This window comes from Haliaeetus albicilla, chromosome 13 (assembly GCF_947461875.1).
Source record: "Haliaeetus albicilla chromosome 13, bHalAlb1.1, whole genome shotgun sequence".
In the NCBI taxonomy this organism is placed as follows: domain Eukaryota; kingdom Metazoa; phylum Chordata; class Aves; order Accipitriformes; family Accipitridae; genus Haliaeetus; species Haliaeetus albicilla.
The window spans coordinates 36416376-36433820 of record NC_091495.1 but is presented as its reverse complement, the minus strand read 5'-3'; the positions used below and the strand labels follow the sequence as shown (position 1 = coordinate 36433820).

The 17445-nt window shown below is 46.7% G+C and overlaps 1 protein-coding gene across 3 annotated transcripts in view; it reads right to left on the bottom strand.

Annotated features, from left to right (window-relative positions):
- Positions 1-17445, bottom strand: part of FRMD1 (FERM domain containing 1) — a 43033-nt gene that overhangs the window by 6506 nt on the left and 19082 nt on the right. For all 3 annotated transcript variants that reach the window (XM_069800824.1, XM_069800826.1, XM_069800825.1), the window contains exons 4-10: positions 9996-10075; positions 7829-7905; positions 6002-6188; positions 3312-3467; positions 948-1013; positions 667-735; positions 311-485 (exon numbers count right to left, since the gene is read on the bottom strand). In XM_069800824.1, coding sequence (XP_069656925.1) covers positions 311-485; positions 667-735; positions 948-1013; positions 3312-3467; positions 6002-6188; positions 7829-7905; positions 9996-10075 — 810 coding nt within the window. The remainder of the gene's footprint in view (positions 1-310; positions 486-666; positions 736-947; positions 1014-3311; positions 3468-6001; positions 6189-7828; positions 7906-9995; positions 10076-17445) is intronic.

Sequence of the window (17445 nt, the reverse complement as noted above, 5' to 3'; positions counted from 1 at the left end):
CAGAAGCATGTGTCAAATGTGCACAAATTGGGAGCAGAGAGCGAGGTTCTCCTGTTACTTAAAGGGAGACATTCCCCCTCTCCTGCTCTCATACACACACTTTCTGATCACAGTCTAGCAATGTGGGAGCCATAAACACTTCCCAGTAATGGTTTTGAAACATATCTAACACCTCTGTTTCTCTCACTGGCTTCCTGATAAGGCAGAAACACCATTAATTAGATAGAGAGCAGCCACCATGAAGGAACAGCAGAGCCTAACATGCTGCACTATTCCTCTTACCAAAGTCACCTGCTCTTCCGTCACGTACCTTCAGCCTCCTCCAGTTTTCGGATTTGCTTCAACACCGGCTGGATATTCAGAAAGAGCCGGTGGCTGTTGCTGAGGAGCTGCAGCAAGTGCCGTGACCTGAAGGGGCAACCCGTGTAGTAAACCAGTTTCCGTGCAGAGGGCAAACCATCTGGCTGGATCTCAAATTTTTTCCCCTGCATAAAGAGGAGAGATGTCAGTGAAGCGAGCAAGAGTACGTTTTCAGCCACACAGCTACCAGATAGCTGCGGTCTTGCGCATACGAGTGACAGGACTTGACACAGCAGCGCGGCAGGTCTGACGCCTTTGCCAGGTTGACAGCCCGCTGCCAGATGGCCTCCATTCCGTCATACTCACCAGAAACGCCAGCTTCCCGATGTGCGACCAGGGAAAGTCGTAGAGGAGCTGGCGAATGTGATTCACCTCCTGCAACACATCAAACTCGGAGTGACACAGGGACTGGCAGGTACAGGGTGGAGTCAGCGATGTGCAAAGAATTTGCAAACAACCAAGAATTTGAGATATGTGGAGCCTGGCGCTTGCTCGGAGGGGAGGCAGAGGGGCTGCGGTGGGGGGGAGGACAGGGGAGCTGGGCAGAGTTAATGCTACACCAGAAGGCTTTCACGGCAGTCTGTTACCTGATAGATGTGCATTCCTCTCAGGGTCAGGCCCAGGATAACTGTCGGGCGATCCTCCTTCTTATCCTAAAAGAACAGAAGAGCCTGGAGTCAAAGGTTAATCTACAAAGACCATGCTCTTGTTCTGGCACCTACTGCAGGAGAGGTAGCAGGACTGCTCATCAGGCAAATGCCATCAGCTCATTTAGTTTTTATTGTGTTTGTAAAGTGCACCTTGCCTTGCTGACCCCTGTAATATCTACACCTAAAATCCCCTCATGTTGGGCAACTCAAACATTTCACCAGCAAACGCCCTAGCTGCCCTGGACAGGGAATCCTGTAGCTTTAGTGATTTGAAGGCATGGACAATTCCTGCTCTCAGAGGTACCTTGTAACCTCTCGTACTGCCACATACTGTCCCTGCTGCTCCTGCGAACATACACCACTCTCGCTCCCCAGGTGACAGGGAGCCTAAAACAGAAGGGACGCCTGTCCCCTTCTCCTTGCCGCAGCACTGCTGTTCCCATCCAGGGACTTGCTGGACCTTAGGTGTCCTTTGGCCGGGAGGGAGCTCATCAATGCCCAGAGTTACAGGGACTTTCCTCCTAACCTTTTGATCTCAGTGTTGGGAGCAGGTGGTTTAAATGTTTGCGGCTGGGATGGAATACTGCCTTCTTTTTCCTCATGCTGTATCTTAGTATGATATACTCAGTCTCTAATGAGATTCCTTTGCTTGAAGACCAAAAAGTATCACAAACTAGTTCTTTCAGTCTCTCCTGGCATGGCAGAGTTAGGGAGGAGAACGCATACTTTTCCTGCTAGGAGCAGGAGGAAGAAAATTTTGGGGTAAAAATTTATGGGCTCGCAGAGCTCAAATTTTACATCAAAACTTTCTCTCCCCATCTGGCTTGTGAAGATCCAAGCCTTATGCCATAACATTACCTCACCCTTTGCTCCTGGTACCATCCACGTCTCCAGTTTAAAGTCACTAAGAAATGTTTTCTGCCTCCTAAGGGCAAAGAGCTTCGTAAATCAGTATCGGTCTGGAGGAGAGATACAGGTCTCAGTGCTGTGCTTTCTTTTGGAGTTCCCAACCTCAATAGCAGCCATGAGGATGGTGTAAGGCAAAAGTGGCTGCTTTTGAAATCTCAGGGCAGCCACCACACTTCATGTGGCACCCCTGTGTGCTCGATCGGGAGCTTTGTGACCCAGGTGTCACCTAGGAGGAGGATATCTCATCACAAGATGAGATAAGTGTGTCACACAGCAGGAAGAAGAGCGCATTGTGGATCAAACAACACATGAAGGCATTAGCAATGCATAAAGTGTAAGTTCAAGTCAGACAGGAATTTGGATATTAAGAGCGACCAATTTCACAGCCCTGGTGCTTTCAGATATAAATTGTATCATGTCCTGCCAGCTTGATTTCTTATGGCATTCAAGTGTAACCAGCCCTCTTACAATGGTGTCATTAACTGCATTAGAATCAAAACAGAGGACAGAGAAGAAGTAGGGGGAGCATCTATGGTTTGCGAGGAACTGAAACTAAGCCTGGACTACAGACCAAACTCGAACTTATTTCCTCCAGAAAATGCATGTTTCTCTAGTAACTAGAGCTGCTAGATCTGGTTAAAGGACATGGATACCTCCCAGACATAATTCCCACTGAGCACAAACAAACAAGAAGTTTAATTTTGAGTCTGACAAAGTAGAGTATCTCCATTTGGAAAAAAAGGTCCAAGCCATTCCTAATTAGGTGAGTGAAACCTGCTCATGCAAGTGGAACAGAAAACTTCTCTTTAGTCCTATTTCTAGACCTAAACTCTCTTAGCATGTGAAAATGAAGTGCATTCTGTTTAAGCAGGTTTGGATCAGAAGTCTAAGACTCAGAGACAAGTAACAATCCAGGAATCCAAAAAACTGACATACAGCTGAAAAAACACCAACCACTCTGACAGGGTTGGAAGGGGAGGGGGGTAAGAAGGTCAGGATGACTCAATGTCACCTTCAGTTATTACATGGCATTTGTGTGAAAGCTGGCCAACCTCTTGTCACCATTTCAATGGACCGCAACAAAAAAAAAAAAAAAAGCCTTCTCAGTGATTTCCCTGGTGTGAGTCTACTGACAGGCAGGGACAAAAATTAAGTTTTGTCATTCCTGTGGCCAGTTTCTTGGCTGAGGAACAAAACTAGATTCCAGCTATACTGGTATACCGGCAACAGATTTGTTTGTGGGGACAAGCCTCATTGGCTGAACGTTTTAGATTTGTCTGGCCTCTCTGAATCAGGCAACCATCCCTCAAATAAACAGAAAGTGAAAAAATGCAATGGTGCACCCAATTAATGATGGGAGAGGAGTTCAAATTAAGAAGCTCTTTGTTTAACCTTCTGCAGCCTGTAGAAGTGGACAGGCACATCTTCCAGCAGGCAGGACTCCTTAATGAACTTCAGCACCGCTTCCTTAGCACTCAGCCCTTGCTGTTCCCGGTGCATCTCTGGGGCATGTTTCAAGATGTAGTCGCTCCCCCTCTTCGCAATTATCTAAACCACAAGAAAAACAAACAGGTCAGCAACTCTTCAGCGATCCCCACAGCAGGCAGCTGTGATCAACAGCAAAGCAGAGATCAGAGGTGGAGGAGGTTCATACGGTCCCTCAAGATGTTAGTCCACATTCACCTCTACCTCCCTGGAGGATAAGCATTTAAAGCAGCCCAGATGATACCAATATCTCCAAACAGATCCTAGATGGCAAAACCATAACAGACTAAGACTACAGAGGTCATGTCAACTCTTTTCATTTTTAAGTACTGGAATTAGTTTTCCCAACTCTTGGCATCTGTAAATGCTCTGCATGCCAACACAATCAATAGCAACATCTCCAAACACTGCAGAAATGCTAGGTGGTCCTTTTAAGACCAGAAACTACACATTAGGCTTATTTAGCATTTCCATCCTCAAAGGGGTGGATAAGACTATCTCAAGGTATTTTTTTTATCTGTCGGGAGTGGTTGGCAGACATGTGGCTTTGCTAAGCAGTAGAAAAACCCACACTGGGCCTTCTGCTCTTGCCCTGTGAGTGCCCAGCTCCCATGCTTGCCCACGTGCCCTCTCCGTACAAGGCTCCAGGGCAGCCTGGCCCCCTCCTGTGCCAGACTGACCCCTTCTAGGCTGCGAGCAGCAGTGACAGGTAAGAGGGGTGTTGGCTGAATTCACTTCACAAAATCCCCCACCACTGGGGGCATTTAAAACTAGATCCCACCAGGTGCCTGAGAACATCCTGCCAAGAACAACCTGCCTTGTTCAAAACAACCAGACCCCATCACCACCCAGTTCCCAATTCCAGTTTAGATTAAGCCCCTTATTTACTCTGTTCGGTAACATTTCTGCCCTCCCCTGCATGCCTTGCCAGATTAGTTGCCCTCCCACGAGGGAGGCTGGGCTCAGTGGAGGACAACATCGATGCCACCAGCTATGCAACATCAGCAGAAAGAGACACGCCAGCTCCACAGTTCAAAGCCGGGTTGATCACCCCAGGGCAGCAGTGCCTCTCCTCACTAGCACAAGGCTTGGGGCAGCCCTTGGCCAAATGATCTTAAGTACGTGTTGGAGGAAGAGATCGCGTTGGAGGAGGAGATCGCTCAGTATCTCCCCATGGGAGCCCAGGGGCAGGGAGAGAAGCGTCCCCATGCCTGCCAGATTTTGCTCTTTGTAATGATGTAATAAATCACCCACATACTTGCTTGGGGTTGTGGCTCAGCGTAGGTGAGCCAGGCTTTGCCTTGGCCTTTGCAATGTTTGCCAGATGAGCAATAGTCTGTGATAAGACTTTTAACTGCCCCAGAAACGGCACACGAGACCCACCTTTTCCAGCCCTTTGTTAGCTACCTCCTGCCAGGCGCCCCATAGCAAGGAACAACATGGGAGGAAGGCCTGTTTTCTGGGAGAAAGATGCATTTCTGCACAGCAAGACAGGCAGGCTGGGACTTGTGCATGAAGGAGACTCTACCAGCATTGCCTCCCCGATGCAACCTCTGTCACTGCTCTGAACCTTCTCCCCAAAGCAGGGGAGAGTGCCACCTTTCAGCGGAGACACAACTCACCTGGGGACAAGCAGCCAAACACCAGAGGCACCTGGGCTTTTCGACAGCTATCCCAAGGCACAAGCTGAGCTAAAATCCACTGTCACAGCAAAGAAGGGGGCTCCAGAACTAAAGCAGGTTGCAGAGGAAGGTCTGGCCAGGTCCCAGGGAACATCCTGCTCCAGCAGACGTCATCCCATGTTAAAGTGAAGTGTCTGCAGCAAAGCTGGCTTCCCTTTCTATTTTTATGGACGCTAAAGTGTTTATCAACAGTTTTCTTGACATTTCACCACAAGAAGAGAACTCTCTGCAGGCAACCAGCTCTGACAGAGTCTTAGCTAGTTTGCCTTCATTTGACAACTAAACCAACCCTTGGCTTTCTAAGCTGTTCGCAAGTCTTGAAGGGCACAAGCCCATATGCACACGCTTATAAACAAACATGCAAACCCATTTCCAGGCCATTCTCTTTTCTCTTACTGCAGTTGAGCCAGAGATTAATGACAAAGCAAGCACCAGAGGCATTGCACAGCAGTACTACCCCTTAGGGCTTGGGTCTATCCATCCCAGCGGTAAGCATTACAGAGATAGGAACAAAGGGCAATGGACTTGGCTTCATGGCCCTGAGGTTTTCTGTAGAGCTTAGGTTGTGCAGATCTTGCTGATGTACCACTGCAAACACACAACCCTTTCAGCCATAGAAGAATTAAACAAAGACAGCTGCAGTGTCAGAGTTATTCACTTGATGCCAACACATTCCCTCACCAAGGAAGGGTACACACCACCCACCTCACTGATGTGTGAGCCCAGGAGGAATGGGCACCTACATCCAGTGGGAAGAGAGGAGATATCATCTGAGAGAAATTCAGCGTGATGCTGTACCATTTGCCTTATCTGCAGTGGCAGCTGGGGAAGTTGCGTGGCTGCAGTTAGGTACCACCTTGACATAGCTTCTGCTGCGCGCTCAGTCTGTTGACAGAAAGATCCCCCAAAACTTACCCATTGTGGGAAATAAGCCTGAGGTTCAAAATATTTGCCAGCATGGACCTTCTCCCTGAAGTTGCCCAAGTCTGCCTGTAAGCTGTAGGCAGCCAGCAAGAAGTAAATTTCTTCTTTGTGGTTGCACCGAGACATAAGTACTTGCTCTTTGAGATGGCAGTAGTAGAGCTGCCGTGCCACCTTATCGCTGCAAGACACAAAGGCAAATTTACTTGAAGAAGAAAAGAAAGTCCAGGCACAGATAAGGCCCCTCAAACACATCTTCCTTCTGAGAGGAGGGATTACACTTTGACATCCCTGATGTGTGCCAGTGCTACCCTGATACAGTTATGTGTGTGTAGGGAGCACCAAGCCAAGATCAAGGTCTTCTCCCGCTAAGTGTTGTAAAACATGGGAAATGGTAGCTTCTATCTTGAGGAGCATGAGATCTAAGGAGTTTGGGCAGAAGGCAGATGAAAGAAAAATCATGTCACACCTGTTTTGGAGACAGACTACATCAAGCACTTCTGTTTCTCTCGAAAGCCTGTAGCAGCCAGGAGAGTCAACTCCCTTGAATCCCAGTCCTGTTTCTTGCACACCTGTCCTCCTTTCCCCTCTAAACCTGGCACTGCTTTTTCATTTCACCTTGCCTTAGGCTCAAGGTACTTTTCAACAGCTAATTCCCTGCAAGGTAGATCAAAAGACACAGGAGCCTTGGGCTTCTTTTTGTCTTCTTCCTCAAGCTGCTAAATAGGGATAGTCTGATAAGGCATAACTATCATGTAAGCATTGATAACACACACACCCGCCGTCCCCCGCTGTAAGAGCTCATGGGAAGCAGGCTGCTGACACAGACGTATAGATGAGGTGCTGGACACTACAGTCTGCTTGTAAAAGCGTGTATGTATGTGTGTGTAGTTTGAAGGGGCCTCTGCGTGGCTACACAAACCTCTCAAATTACTAGTGCAAGAGAGAGTTCCTTGTGACACTAAAGGATATGTACACTGGGGGTGGTAAAATGATATGCAATCTCCCTTTGTACCCAAAAGCAAAACTAAAACACTTAACAGCCAAACAGACTCCAGAAAAAAGACTCCCCTGTATCCAAAATGAAAGACTATGGAGAGAGAAAAAACAAAAAACCACCAAGCTTTGTTTAAGATGAGAACAAATGCCAAAAATTTGGTAAAGATTTTAATCCACCCAAATGATCCCAGCTCTTGGCTTGCCCCGGGGTCACAGCCACACCAGAAGTGCTGATGCAAATTAACTCTGTCAGTTGTTCATTTTTAACTACCTCATCCTTTGTTCTGTACCATGGGTGAGGGTGGTGGTGTTTTGAGTGCAGCCCATATTCCATGTGAATGGACTACAAACGCAAAACTCTAACTTATGAAGTAATTTCTTTTGTCCATTTACAAAAGTCCATTTCCAGGAGCAGACTGCACAGAGCACTGCTCAGATACAAAAAACAGATACAAAATTATTAGCACGTGCTCTGGAGTATAAATAGCTATTTTTAGTATATTCATCTGATGCTTTTTCACACAACCAAAAGATGCAAGCAAAAGAGTGTTAATCCTATTTTGATACTGTCATCATTCAACCTGCTCTCTAAACACAGATGGAAAAGCAGTCACAATTTTCCTAGGGATAAGGATTATGATTCAGGGGGGAAAAATTCGTGGCTGGGTGAGGAAGTTTGTGAAGGTCTAAAAAAAAATTCAAGCAGATTGTTTAAGCTGTGAGCTCACGGAGATGAGCTTAACAAAGAAACATTATTTTTCTGCCTTTTAAGAACACAGTGAATAATTCAAAACACAGTAACTACCACAGAAAGGAACTTACCTTATTACTCTTCCATTTTCTACATAGTACTGTACTCTAAAGAACGCAACGAAAGGAGGGCTGAATTTCTCTGTTCCCTAGAGCAGAGACAGAAGACAAGTTAATGTTCAGCATCCAAAATTCCTGTTACCCCATCTGGTAGTGTTCTCTACTCCCAAGCTCGCTCCCCATACTGCTTTTCGTTTCGTCTACTCTTAGCTCTTGGCAGGTTTTAGGGGGATCTCACTGTCTTGGAGGCTCACAACAATGAGGCATCATAAAACATTCAGATGGGCTGAATGGCAAAACATCCTAGGGAGGGCAGAAGATTTTGGATGGGGGGGATGAGCAGGTATAAGAGAGTCCCAGCGTAGCCTGGGGATGCCCAGCCTGGCCCAGAGTTACCTAGCTCAGCACCTGGCAGCACCGCAGACGCATTAGCGCTGAACGCAGCAAGTTTAACACAGCCTCCCTCAAAGCACCAGGCAAGGCGGCGGGGCAGCGTGCCACGCTGGCACGGCTGCGGCGTTTCCAGGGCACACCTAGGAGTAACCAGCTATCTCTGTGCCGCACCACATCACTCAGCAGGGACACACACACGCTGCTGCGTTCAGCATTTACTCCCCGAGGCTGAGGCGCACCAGCCTGATATTAACTCCTTGCCTTTTGTTTGGCAGGGCTACTGTTTAGTTATTCACACCTTCCTGCAGCCACAGACCAAAAGGAGACATTGATGTCTGCTTCACGCTGAAGATGTCTGTTAGAACAAAGCCAGCAAGAGTTCTGCTGTTGTTTTAACTACAGTCTACCTTTCAGACTTATGGGCTTGTTTAAACAGGAGAAAAAAGAAGGGGAAAAAAAAGGAACATCTTATCTTACTAGCTCATTCATCTGTCCTACTTTGCCACTCGCTTCTTTAATGTTCATACAGGTAACTTTGCTCACACAGGCAGTTCCAAGGCTTTGCTGGTCAGACCCATCTCACTGGGACAAGGTACATGGCATGCCGTGCACATCTGATGCAGACAGCGACTTCTTGATCATCATGCAAATATTTATTTTATTTCTGGAACTTGCTCATAGTCACCCTATTTTATCAGCTGGACTGGGCTTTCCACCTGAAACCTCTTCACAGGAATTAAATCCTTCTCTGCTAATGCAGTCCGATAGCCTAACTCCTCTCAGACTTCAGTACTGCCAATGGCAACTCATTCAGCCTTTTATGATTCACCTCACGCCAGAGGTTCACCACTTACCCTGACTTAGAAAGTGTTGCAAGAATCCAGCCTCAAAGGAACCACAAAGCATACCCCATCCTGAGGTGACCAGAAATACCTGCCTCGGGAAACCCTCACTGGCTGGACAGACAGCCCTCTGCACAACTGGCAGCTGTCTTTGAAGTAACCCTCACTTGTTTGGGAGAAGCAGTATGGGATAAGAGAGATCCCCAAACCTCACTAGTCCTCTGCAAACTTCTCTAAGCAGCAGAAATGGCAAGCATGCCTACTCTGCAAAAGAAAACCTTTAAGGAAGGTAGAAAAAGTCATAATAAGCTAATTAAGATACCTGAATGTAATTGCATGCTACACTTTGTTCTCGACTGCGGCTCCTCTAATAATGACACACACAAACAGGCATTATCATGTCTGAATGACCAGCACTAAACATCTACGTAGGCTTGTCTTTATTTCACGTAGCTTCTCCCTCCCTTGACAGGGCTGGCTAGCCTTAAAGAACTAAGACTCTTCTTGAACAAAATATCCTTCCTCTTGCTCCACTATCCTTTAGCATCTACTCTGGAAGAGTCACAGCTCCAGCCCTCTCCTTCCTATCAGGTTCAAGTCACAAAAGGTCATTTTAGGCTGTTCTGCTTAACGATAACAATGAAGTCTCCAGACTCTTTACAGGCTTGGCTAAGTTCAAAAAGAAGACTGACCAACTGACCTTCTCCACTCCTGTAGCAGCTAAGCAGCAACCATGTGGCTACTATTGCTCAGGTAAAGTTGGGTAAAGAGCTGTTTTAGCTCTTAATTGTACAGCCACACACAAGTCACTGCATCTTGCTACTGAACAGCATTCTGCAGACCATCTTCAAGAAATGCTTTATAGACCTTAGTTTAAGAGCTTTCATTTCACTGTGTAGTCCAATACCAAAGCAGTAGCCTCCGAAATTAAACATCTGTCTTACTTTGGTGGTCTCTTTCTTCCATTCCTTTGAAAAGTATTTGCTAAGCTTCTGCTCCAGGTCTATAAAAACATATTCATTATCTGAAAGAGGAAAAAGCATTTATTGTTAAAGAATTAGAAACTCTTATTAATGAAATACTTAAGATGACTATACAAGTTGTTTCCAAGCAATACACTTTAAAACAAAGCTGACCAGGGAATAGACAGGGCAGGGACTCTTAAGTACATGCGCTATTCCAGACAGTATGAAAGAAAGGTCAGCTACACCTTGATTCAAGAAATACAGAGCTAAAGTTTCCCGAATGCTTTAGCCAGAAATGCAGAATTCTTGCTTTATATGCAAGAAGCCACTTAAAGAAGTTAAACACCATCTTACCAAGCTACTTGTACCATCAGTTTAGCAGATTCAGTTTTTTATTATTATTAAACGAGTAAACCCTACCCAAACTTCCACTCTGCCATCATGCAGCACCACGGTTCAACGTGGCAATAAGCAAGCGGAGAGAGTCAGGTGTTTGACAGGTTTCATCCTCTGCATATGAATGGGCTCCTCTGAAATGGTGAGAAGGAGGAGGACCAAACCCAAATGCCCTCCCTCAGAAGGTCTGGTGTCTCCTGCTCACACCCAACTTCTTTCATAGAGCAAAAAGGTGAATGAAAGGAAGGGAAGCCTGGCCTGCCTCAAAGAACCAGGACTTGCTCTCCAGCCAGGTGAGGGTGAACAAGAGACAGCCTGAACAGCACATCGTCTTGAAAGATCTTTGCGCTGCTTTCAACTCAGCCAGTGAAAGATTTCCCTGAGCCTTCTCAGGTCTCTTAAAAAAAAGACCTGATGGGTGTTTCAGGCTTCAGCGGCAATGCCAGCTGAGCACATTCACCTGACCAGTCCCTCGAGCCCTTGGTCCTGCCCAGGAAAATGTTTTTACAGGTGATGCAAGTGCCAAGTTGAAAAGCTTATTCCTTAGACATGAGGAGGAGGGGAAAAAAGGAAGAAAAAAAAAAAGAACCCTTCACAAAACAACCTTCTGCCCCTGAAGACCAGCCCAGACTTCTAAGCTTTGGCTTTTGCTTTCTGATTTCAAACAAAAAAAAAAGGAAGGAGAGAATAGAGATGAAATTTTCCTAATGGAGATTTACAACCAAATGAGAGCCTGCACTCGTGCCTGTATAGCAGATGAAGGACTGGCAGAGGCCAGCATTACAGCAGGTATTCAAGGGGGCTCTGAGCTACCTTGCAGCCATCCTCCCAGAGCATTCCAGTTCCTTATAGGGGCAGATACAGAAAATACTTCCTTTGCAAGCTTTTAAAAAACAAGCAAGCGAAAAAAACTCTTATCACGACCTTGCTCGGCTCCCACCTCAAGTGAAAGAAACTGCACCTGGTGCTATCCAGAACTGGTCCACACACCACACTAACAGGAAGCCTTGTGTAAAATACCAGTAACACTGGAGACAAATAAAGAGGACAATCCCCAGAAAGTCCTGTTTCCATCCCTATGGTCTTTCCTGCATTGTATTGATTGCAGCTGTAACTTAAATGTAATTACACTTCTGTTTACCATGTTGCTTGACATGTCACATACTTACACAACACAGTATTTAACAGCACTGTTGAAATTGCTGTTAATTCCTGAAAATTTTAGTGGTGGTAATTTAAGTGCTGCAGCACACAAGGTGATACAGAAGTTGTTTTGCTATTTTGACAAGGAGAAGAAGAGGTCTGAGCATCACAGACACTGCATCTTGTACCTGCCTCTTTACTTATGCCTGTAAGATAGGGTGGCTGGGGGGCTATGCTGGCCCCAACCCTTGCTTCTGTAAGTCCATTAAGATCAGATAACGCTGCCTAGAAAAGGCTGATAGAAGCCCTAGTCAGTGAGAGAGAGAGGTTTGGTCCATCTCTTGGCCTTGTCTCTGTCCGCTGTCAGCTGCCAAGCTGATAAGCGATTCTCTGTAAAGCTTTTCTTAAAAAGTAAATAAAAGCTCATTTAGGAAGCAGTTGCACAGCAAGAGACAGGAGTGGGATAACAGAAGCACGGTACCCAGTCCCTCCCTGGGCTTTGGCAGTCCCAGGGCAGGGTGCTTGCTCCACTGTGGGCTCCCGCAGCGGGACTGGGACTGCTCCTGATGGCACAGTGTCCTGGTTTCGGTGTTGGGTAGAGCCTGTATCAGTTCCACCAGCACCACGGTGTTTAGCTGCCTTCTTGTAACGAGGGTAGGGAACCCGCATGGCTGTAACAAGCTGTAGGGTCTGTTTTCCCTTCTTGCTCAGGAATGATCCTGTGCCCAGAGGTGCTTAGGGAATACGTGATTTATTCCTTAGCCATGAGGGAAAGATGGCAACAGCAAGTGTGCTGATATACCCTGAGCCTCCCATCACACAGGGATACTGGGACAGAAAAGGGAAAAGGACGACAGAGCAGTTCCACCATAGTAAAGCCATTTGTTACCCACACCCCACAGCCCCTATTTATCTCTGTCATGTTAATTAGGTTAGAGAGATGACTCTGGGAGGGCCTGAGGACTCCAGGTCATTATCATGCCTACCGAGAGGTGCACATAAAACCCAAGAATAAGGCAGGCTGAAGGAGGAGAACACCCCGATGTATCAGCTCTCCCTGGGGGTCCTGCTCCTCTCCAGCTCAGCCCAGCATCCTCCCCGTCCTCCCTCCCGTGCAAGAATGCAGTGCTGCATTCCTGCCTTAATGAAGTTAATATTGCTGGAATGTCAACCTGCAGCTTAAGCCTCCATCTACAAAAACAAAGAGGTATTTCCCTCCCCAGCCCTATGTTCGTTGTGTTGTTGTTTTTTTTCCTTAAACTGGATTAGTGGTGAAACTTAGAGATCTTTTGCCTGGTGCTAAAACTGCCTCTGGTTTCAAAACCAGCATCTGTAACAGAGATGAGGGCACCGATCTGCAGCACCTCAGAGCAGTGCTGTAAAGGCCAGTATAGAAATGCACAGATGGTCGCCTTTCCAGGGAAGAACATGTCCGATCTGTGGATCCAAACAGGGCTGGACACTCAGCAGGTACAAACTGTTATTGCTTCACTGGCCTCAGCTGAAGGACAACAACTGAAAGGTACTAAGAAGCTGGCTTAGAAGCACGCATGCATGCAAATACGTACCTGTCCACCTGCAGCTACTGACACTGCATTCATGAATCTCGTCTCAGCGCTGTCAGTGAGCTTAAAAATACATCATATCAGCTTCTCTCAAAAGGTTCCCTCACGTATATGTGTAAAGACACCAGACCTGGCACAACACAGCAGTGCACTGCACTGTGATCCCAAGAAATGCATGTGGACAGCCAGCTAGTTTGCAGTAACACAATTTACACATTTCTCCCAGTTTCAGCTATTAAGAGCCCTCAAATGGAAAGGAAAGTTTGTGGTGTAAAAATCTCACTTCAAATCAAGCAGTCACCAGAAATGCAAAGATTCAAGTGCTCCTACTCTGCAAAATTAGCTTAACACATTTACATATTTAAGCAAATATAGGACGTGCTTTGTTGCAAAAAAATAATGGGCCATGTCTCCAGTCACAAAAAAGTCACACAGTTCCAGCGAGTGTTGCAGATTTGCAATAGGCATTATTTACACTGCAGGGAAAATGGGAATAGAAAATTATGGCTGTAATACAGGGTCAAATCAGTTTTGAGTCATTGTTACTCTAAAAAAACATTATTTTGCATTAACTAGTGCCTGCCCGTTTCATTTTTTCTGAAAGGTATGTTCCCTGCAGAAAAGATAAGTAATGGTGAATGCCAATAACCTGTTCTCCTTCTGTGCCCACTTTGGGCTAGGAGCACTGAGAAATTCCACAAAAGTAAGTCCTGTGCTACCAAGAGGCAGAGCTCAGGCCCCATTGGCAGCCAGGAATGTCCCATTAACTCCTTTGGTTGAGTCAAGTATATTTTAGTATTATAACTATTTAGACAGTCCAGAAGATTAGAATTAAAATAAAATGTGAGTTAGTGCAAAGCCAAACTTCCACATAGCAAGCATTTTCTGCCTTAAAGAGAAGGGGGGAAAAATTGTCCTTGGCTATAGTGCTTAATTTCCCCCAGATGCTGCAAGAAGCCTCATGGCAACACCACTATTCCCCTTGAGAGGCAACAGGAATGAGATCAGGAGCAGAACAGAGGGAGTTAGGGGAGAGCTAAAGCTTAAAAAAAATCCAGCACTTAAAAATACCTCACAATACATGCCATAGACCTCATATAACCTGTTTAGCTTCCCTGAATACCAGCATGGGGTTTTTTGTTTGTTTATTGAAGAAAAGATGGCTACACACTCCTTTTGCATGTGGAGCTCCCCACGCTTCCAAGTGCTGGTGGCCTGGGGACATCAATATCCACATGGCATCTGCTCCCACCACCTCTACATAACTTCTCGATGCTCCTGGTGTTACCTTTCAAGCCAACAGAAGGAAACCTTGTCCACTTTTCAGCACCTGGCTTATTAGTTTACTAAGGGGTCTTGGTTCAGGATAGCTTTGTGTTTTTTAGCTTTAGGTGGGAAGTACACATATCCCAAGTGAAGAAGGGAAGAACCACAACAGAGGCTGGGAATAAAGCAAGGGAGGTCCTGGATGAGGTCATTTTACCTGGGACGGACAGAAGGTATACGGAAGGAGGAGTGAAAAGAGGCAATATCAAGAAGCACCAAGGTAGTGTGGCTGTTAGGAACTATTGAGGTCTGAAGACTGAGACAAAGGGTCAGTCATTCCTGACGATGGGTAGGTACTGCAGGAATTTTATGTTGGCATCTTACATTTAGCAACAAGGCATGCCCCGGCAAAGCCCCGTGGACCTTTGGCAGCGTCACAGGGGATTCTTCTGCACAAGAAGAGCTGCAGAACTACTTCCAGCACTGCTCAACCAAGAGCAAACATCCCTTGCAATCCTCGGGCAGGAGAGCACTTGGCTGGATGTTGTACTGATGCTGAAAGAGAAACAACTGACAGCAGGTACAAACAAAAAAATGCCTTCATAGGAAGAGACCATACAAGTCCTTCCAAGGAGCGCTTTTTTTAACTGTTTTAACACCTGAACTCCTGCAATTCCCTCTAGGTGGCACATTTCTGCCCACATTTTCCTTACATTGCATTTAACTTTTGCTGGAGGTATCAAAGTCACTATAACAGAGCTGTATCTTCTTAGGTTAGGATATAGAAGCAACTCATAAAGGAAATGCAACTATCCATGCAGGTATTTGAGGGAGGAGAGGCAGAAGCAGAGACAGTGGGGAAGGACTGGGGTGTAGAAATCACCTGAAGGTATTTTGGAGAACTTCTGTTATAGGTCACCTGCCTTCTTAAGAGACCCTTTGTTGTAATAGATACCCACGGAATACAAAAATAACGTGGTAGCGTATTCCATCCATGAACTTCAGTACTGGAGGATACACAGATGCAGAAGAGTTAACTGGAGACAGAGCAGTCTTTGCAGAGTTAAACACCAAGCTCCTCGGCTAAGTACATGTATTGGGTTTGCATGGCAAGGTTTTGGTAGCGGGGGGGCTACAGGGGTGGTTTCTGTGAGAAGCTGCTAGAAGCTTCCCCAGTGTCCAACAGAGCCAATGCCAGCCGGCTCCAAGTCGGACCCGCTGCTGGCCCAGGCCAAGCCCGAGCCCATCAGCAACAGTGGCAGCACCTCTGTGTTAACATATTTAAGAAGGGAAAAAAGTTGCAGGGGGTACAGAAACAGCAGCCGGAGAGAGGAATGAGAACATGTAAGAGAAACAACCCTGCAGACACCAAGGTCGGTGAAGAAGGAGGGGGAGGAGGCGATCCAGGTGCCAGAGCAGCAATTCCCCTGCAGCCCACGGGGAAGACCATGGTAAGATGGTAGGCTGTCCCCCTGTAGCCCACAGAGGTTCACAGTGGAGCAGATCTCCACCTGCAACCTGGGGAAGACCCCGCGCCAGAGCAGGTGGATGCCCGAAGGAGACTGTGACCCTGTGGGAAGCCCACACTGGAGCAGGGGAAGAGCGTGATGAGTCCTGCCCCTGAAGAAGATGAAGCGGCAGAGACAATGTGTGATGAACTGAACCCAACCCCCATTCTCCATCCCCCTGTGCCACTGGGGTGAGCAGGTAGAGAATTCAGGAGAGAAGAGTGCCTGGGAAGAAGGGAGGGGTGGGGGAAGGTGTTTTAAGATTTGGGTTTGTTTCTCATTATCCTACTCTGATTTGATTGGTAATAAATTAAATTAATTTTCCCCAAGCTGAGTTTGTTTTGCCCATGATGGTAATTGGCAAGTGACCGCTCCCTGTCCTTATCTCGACCCACGAGCCCTTTGTTATATTTTCTCTCCCCTGTCCAGCTGAGGCACGGAGTGATAGAGCCTCCAGCCAGGGTCAACCCACCACAGCACACAAGTAAGGAGGACTGGGAAGCATGGGTCTGGTGCAGTGAACAGCCATAGCTGTAGTAATTCAATGACGATCCTGGAGGCAGGGGAGCTGAAGCAAAGCGATCTGGCTGTTTAGAAAGCCATCTTGACAAACTGATAGGACACAGAGAGACTGTGGCAGTGTGTAAGAGCTGCAAGCTTGCTCCTTCACAATCGAAGGCTTCCATCTGCTTGGGTCAAGCAAAGTTTGCTCCGAGAAAGGAGAAGCTCAAGATTCAGTATCACAGGGATCCAGGTTATAACAACAAAGGAAGCCTGGCTGTTCTTTGTCTGCTGACAATCAGTTCTGGTTTCGAAGAGTGAATTGCGTCCCTGCGTACACTTTCTGATAACAAGAGGGAAGCCTCCCGCAGGGCACTAGATAAGGTTGACCCTGCAGGAGGAGCTGCAATATAAGACCCAGCTGCTGAACCCGATGGAGCCAGCTTGAACCTGGCAGGGTTGCAGGGTCTTCACTGAGCAAACTACAAGGAAAAAATGCACTTCAGCAGCAGCAGAACACAAGGTATAGCCTGCTTGATGATCTGTGACAAAACTAGAAGAGCAACATGTCCCAAGCTTTGTGCCGGTGTGGCTTCCCATTAATAGACACTCCTGAACTTAATTTTCAAAAGGGATCAAATTCTTCTTACAGATGCAAGCTTTTTCCCCCCCAATACAGTTGGCTGAAGGGGCTTTCGTCTTGAGAACAAACAACTCAAGAGCAAAAGGGGTGAAAAAATCTGTTCTGCCACCATTACTGTTATCTTAAATCCTGAAGCTTGCCCTTGGCCTCTGTAACAGTCAGAAGCAAAGGCAACAAATTTAGCCAGTGAATGCTGGAAGACACATTCCAAGACCTAGAGCTTAGATCTCCCAGCATTTGTGGTTTGCAGTTTGCACAGTGCTTTGTAGTGCTGTTTTCATTTTTGCCACACTTAGGGGTTAAACTTCGGTTTATGATTAAGGAGCCCAACCTCTCCCCCTCACACACATACTATGAGACCAACTGAGCATTAGTCTATCTGTACAATGTCTGCAGGTCAAATGGGC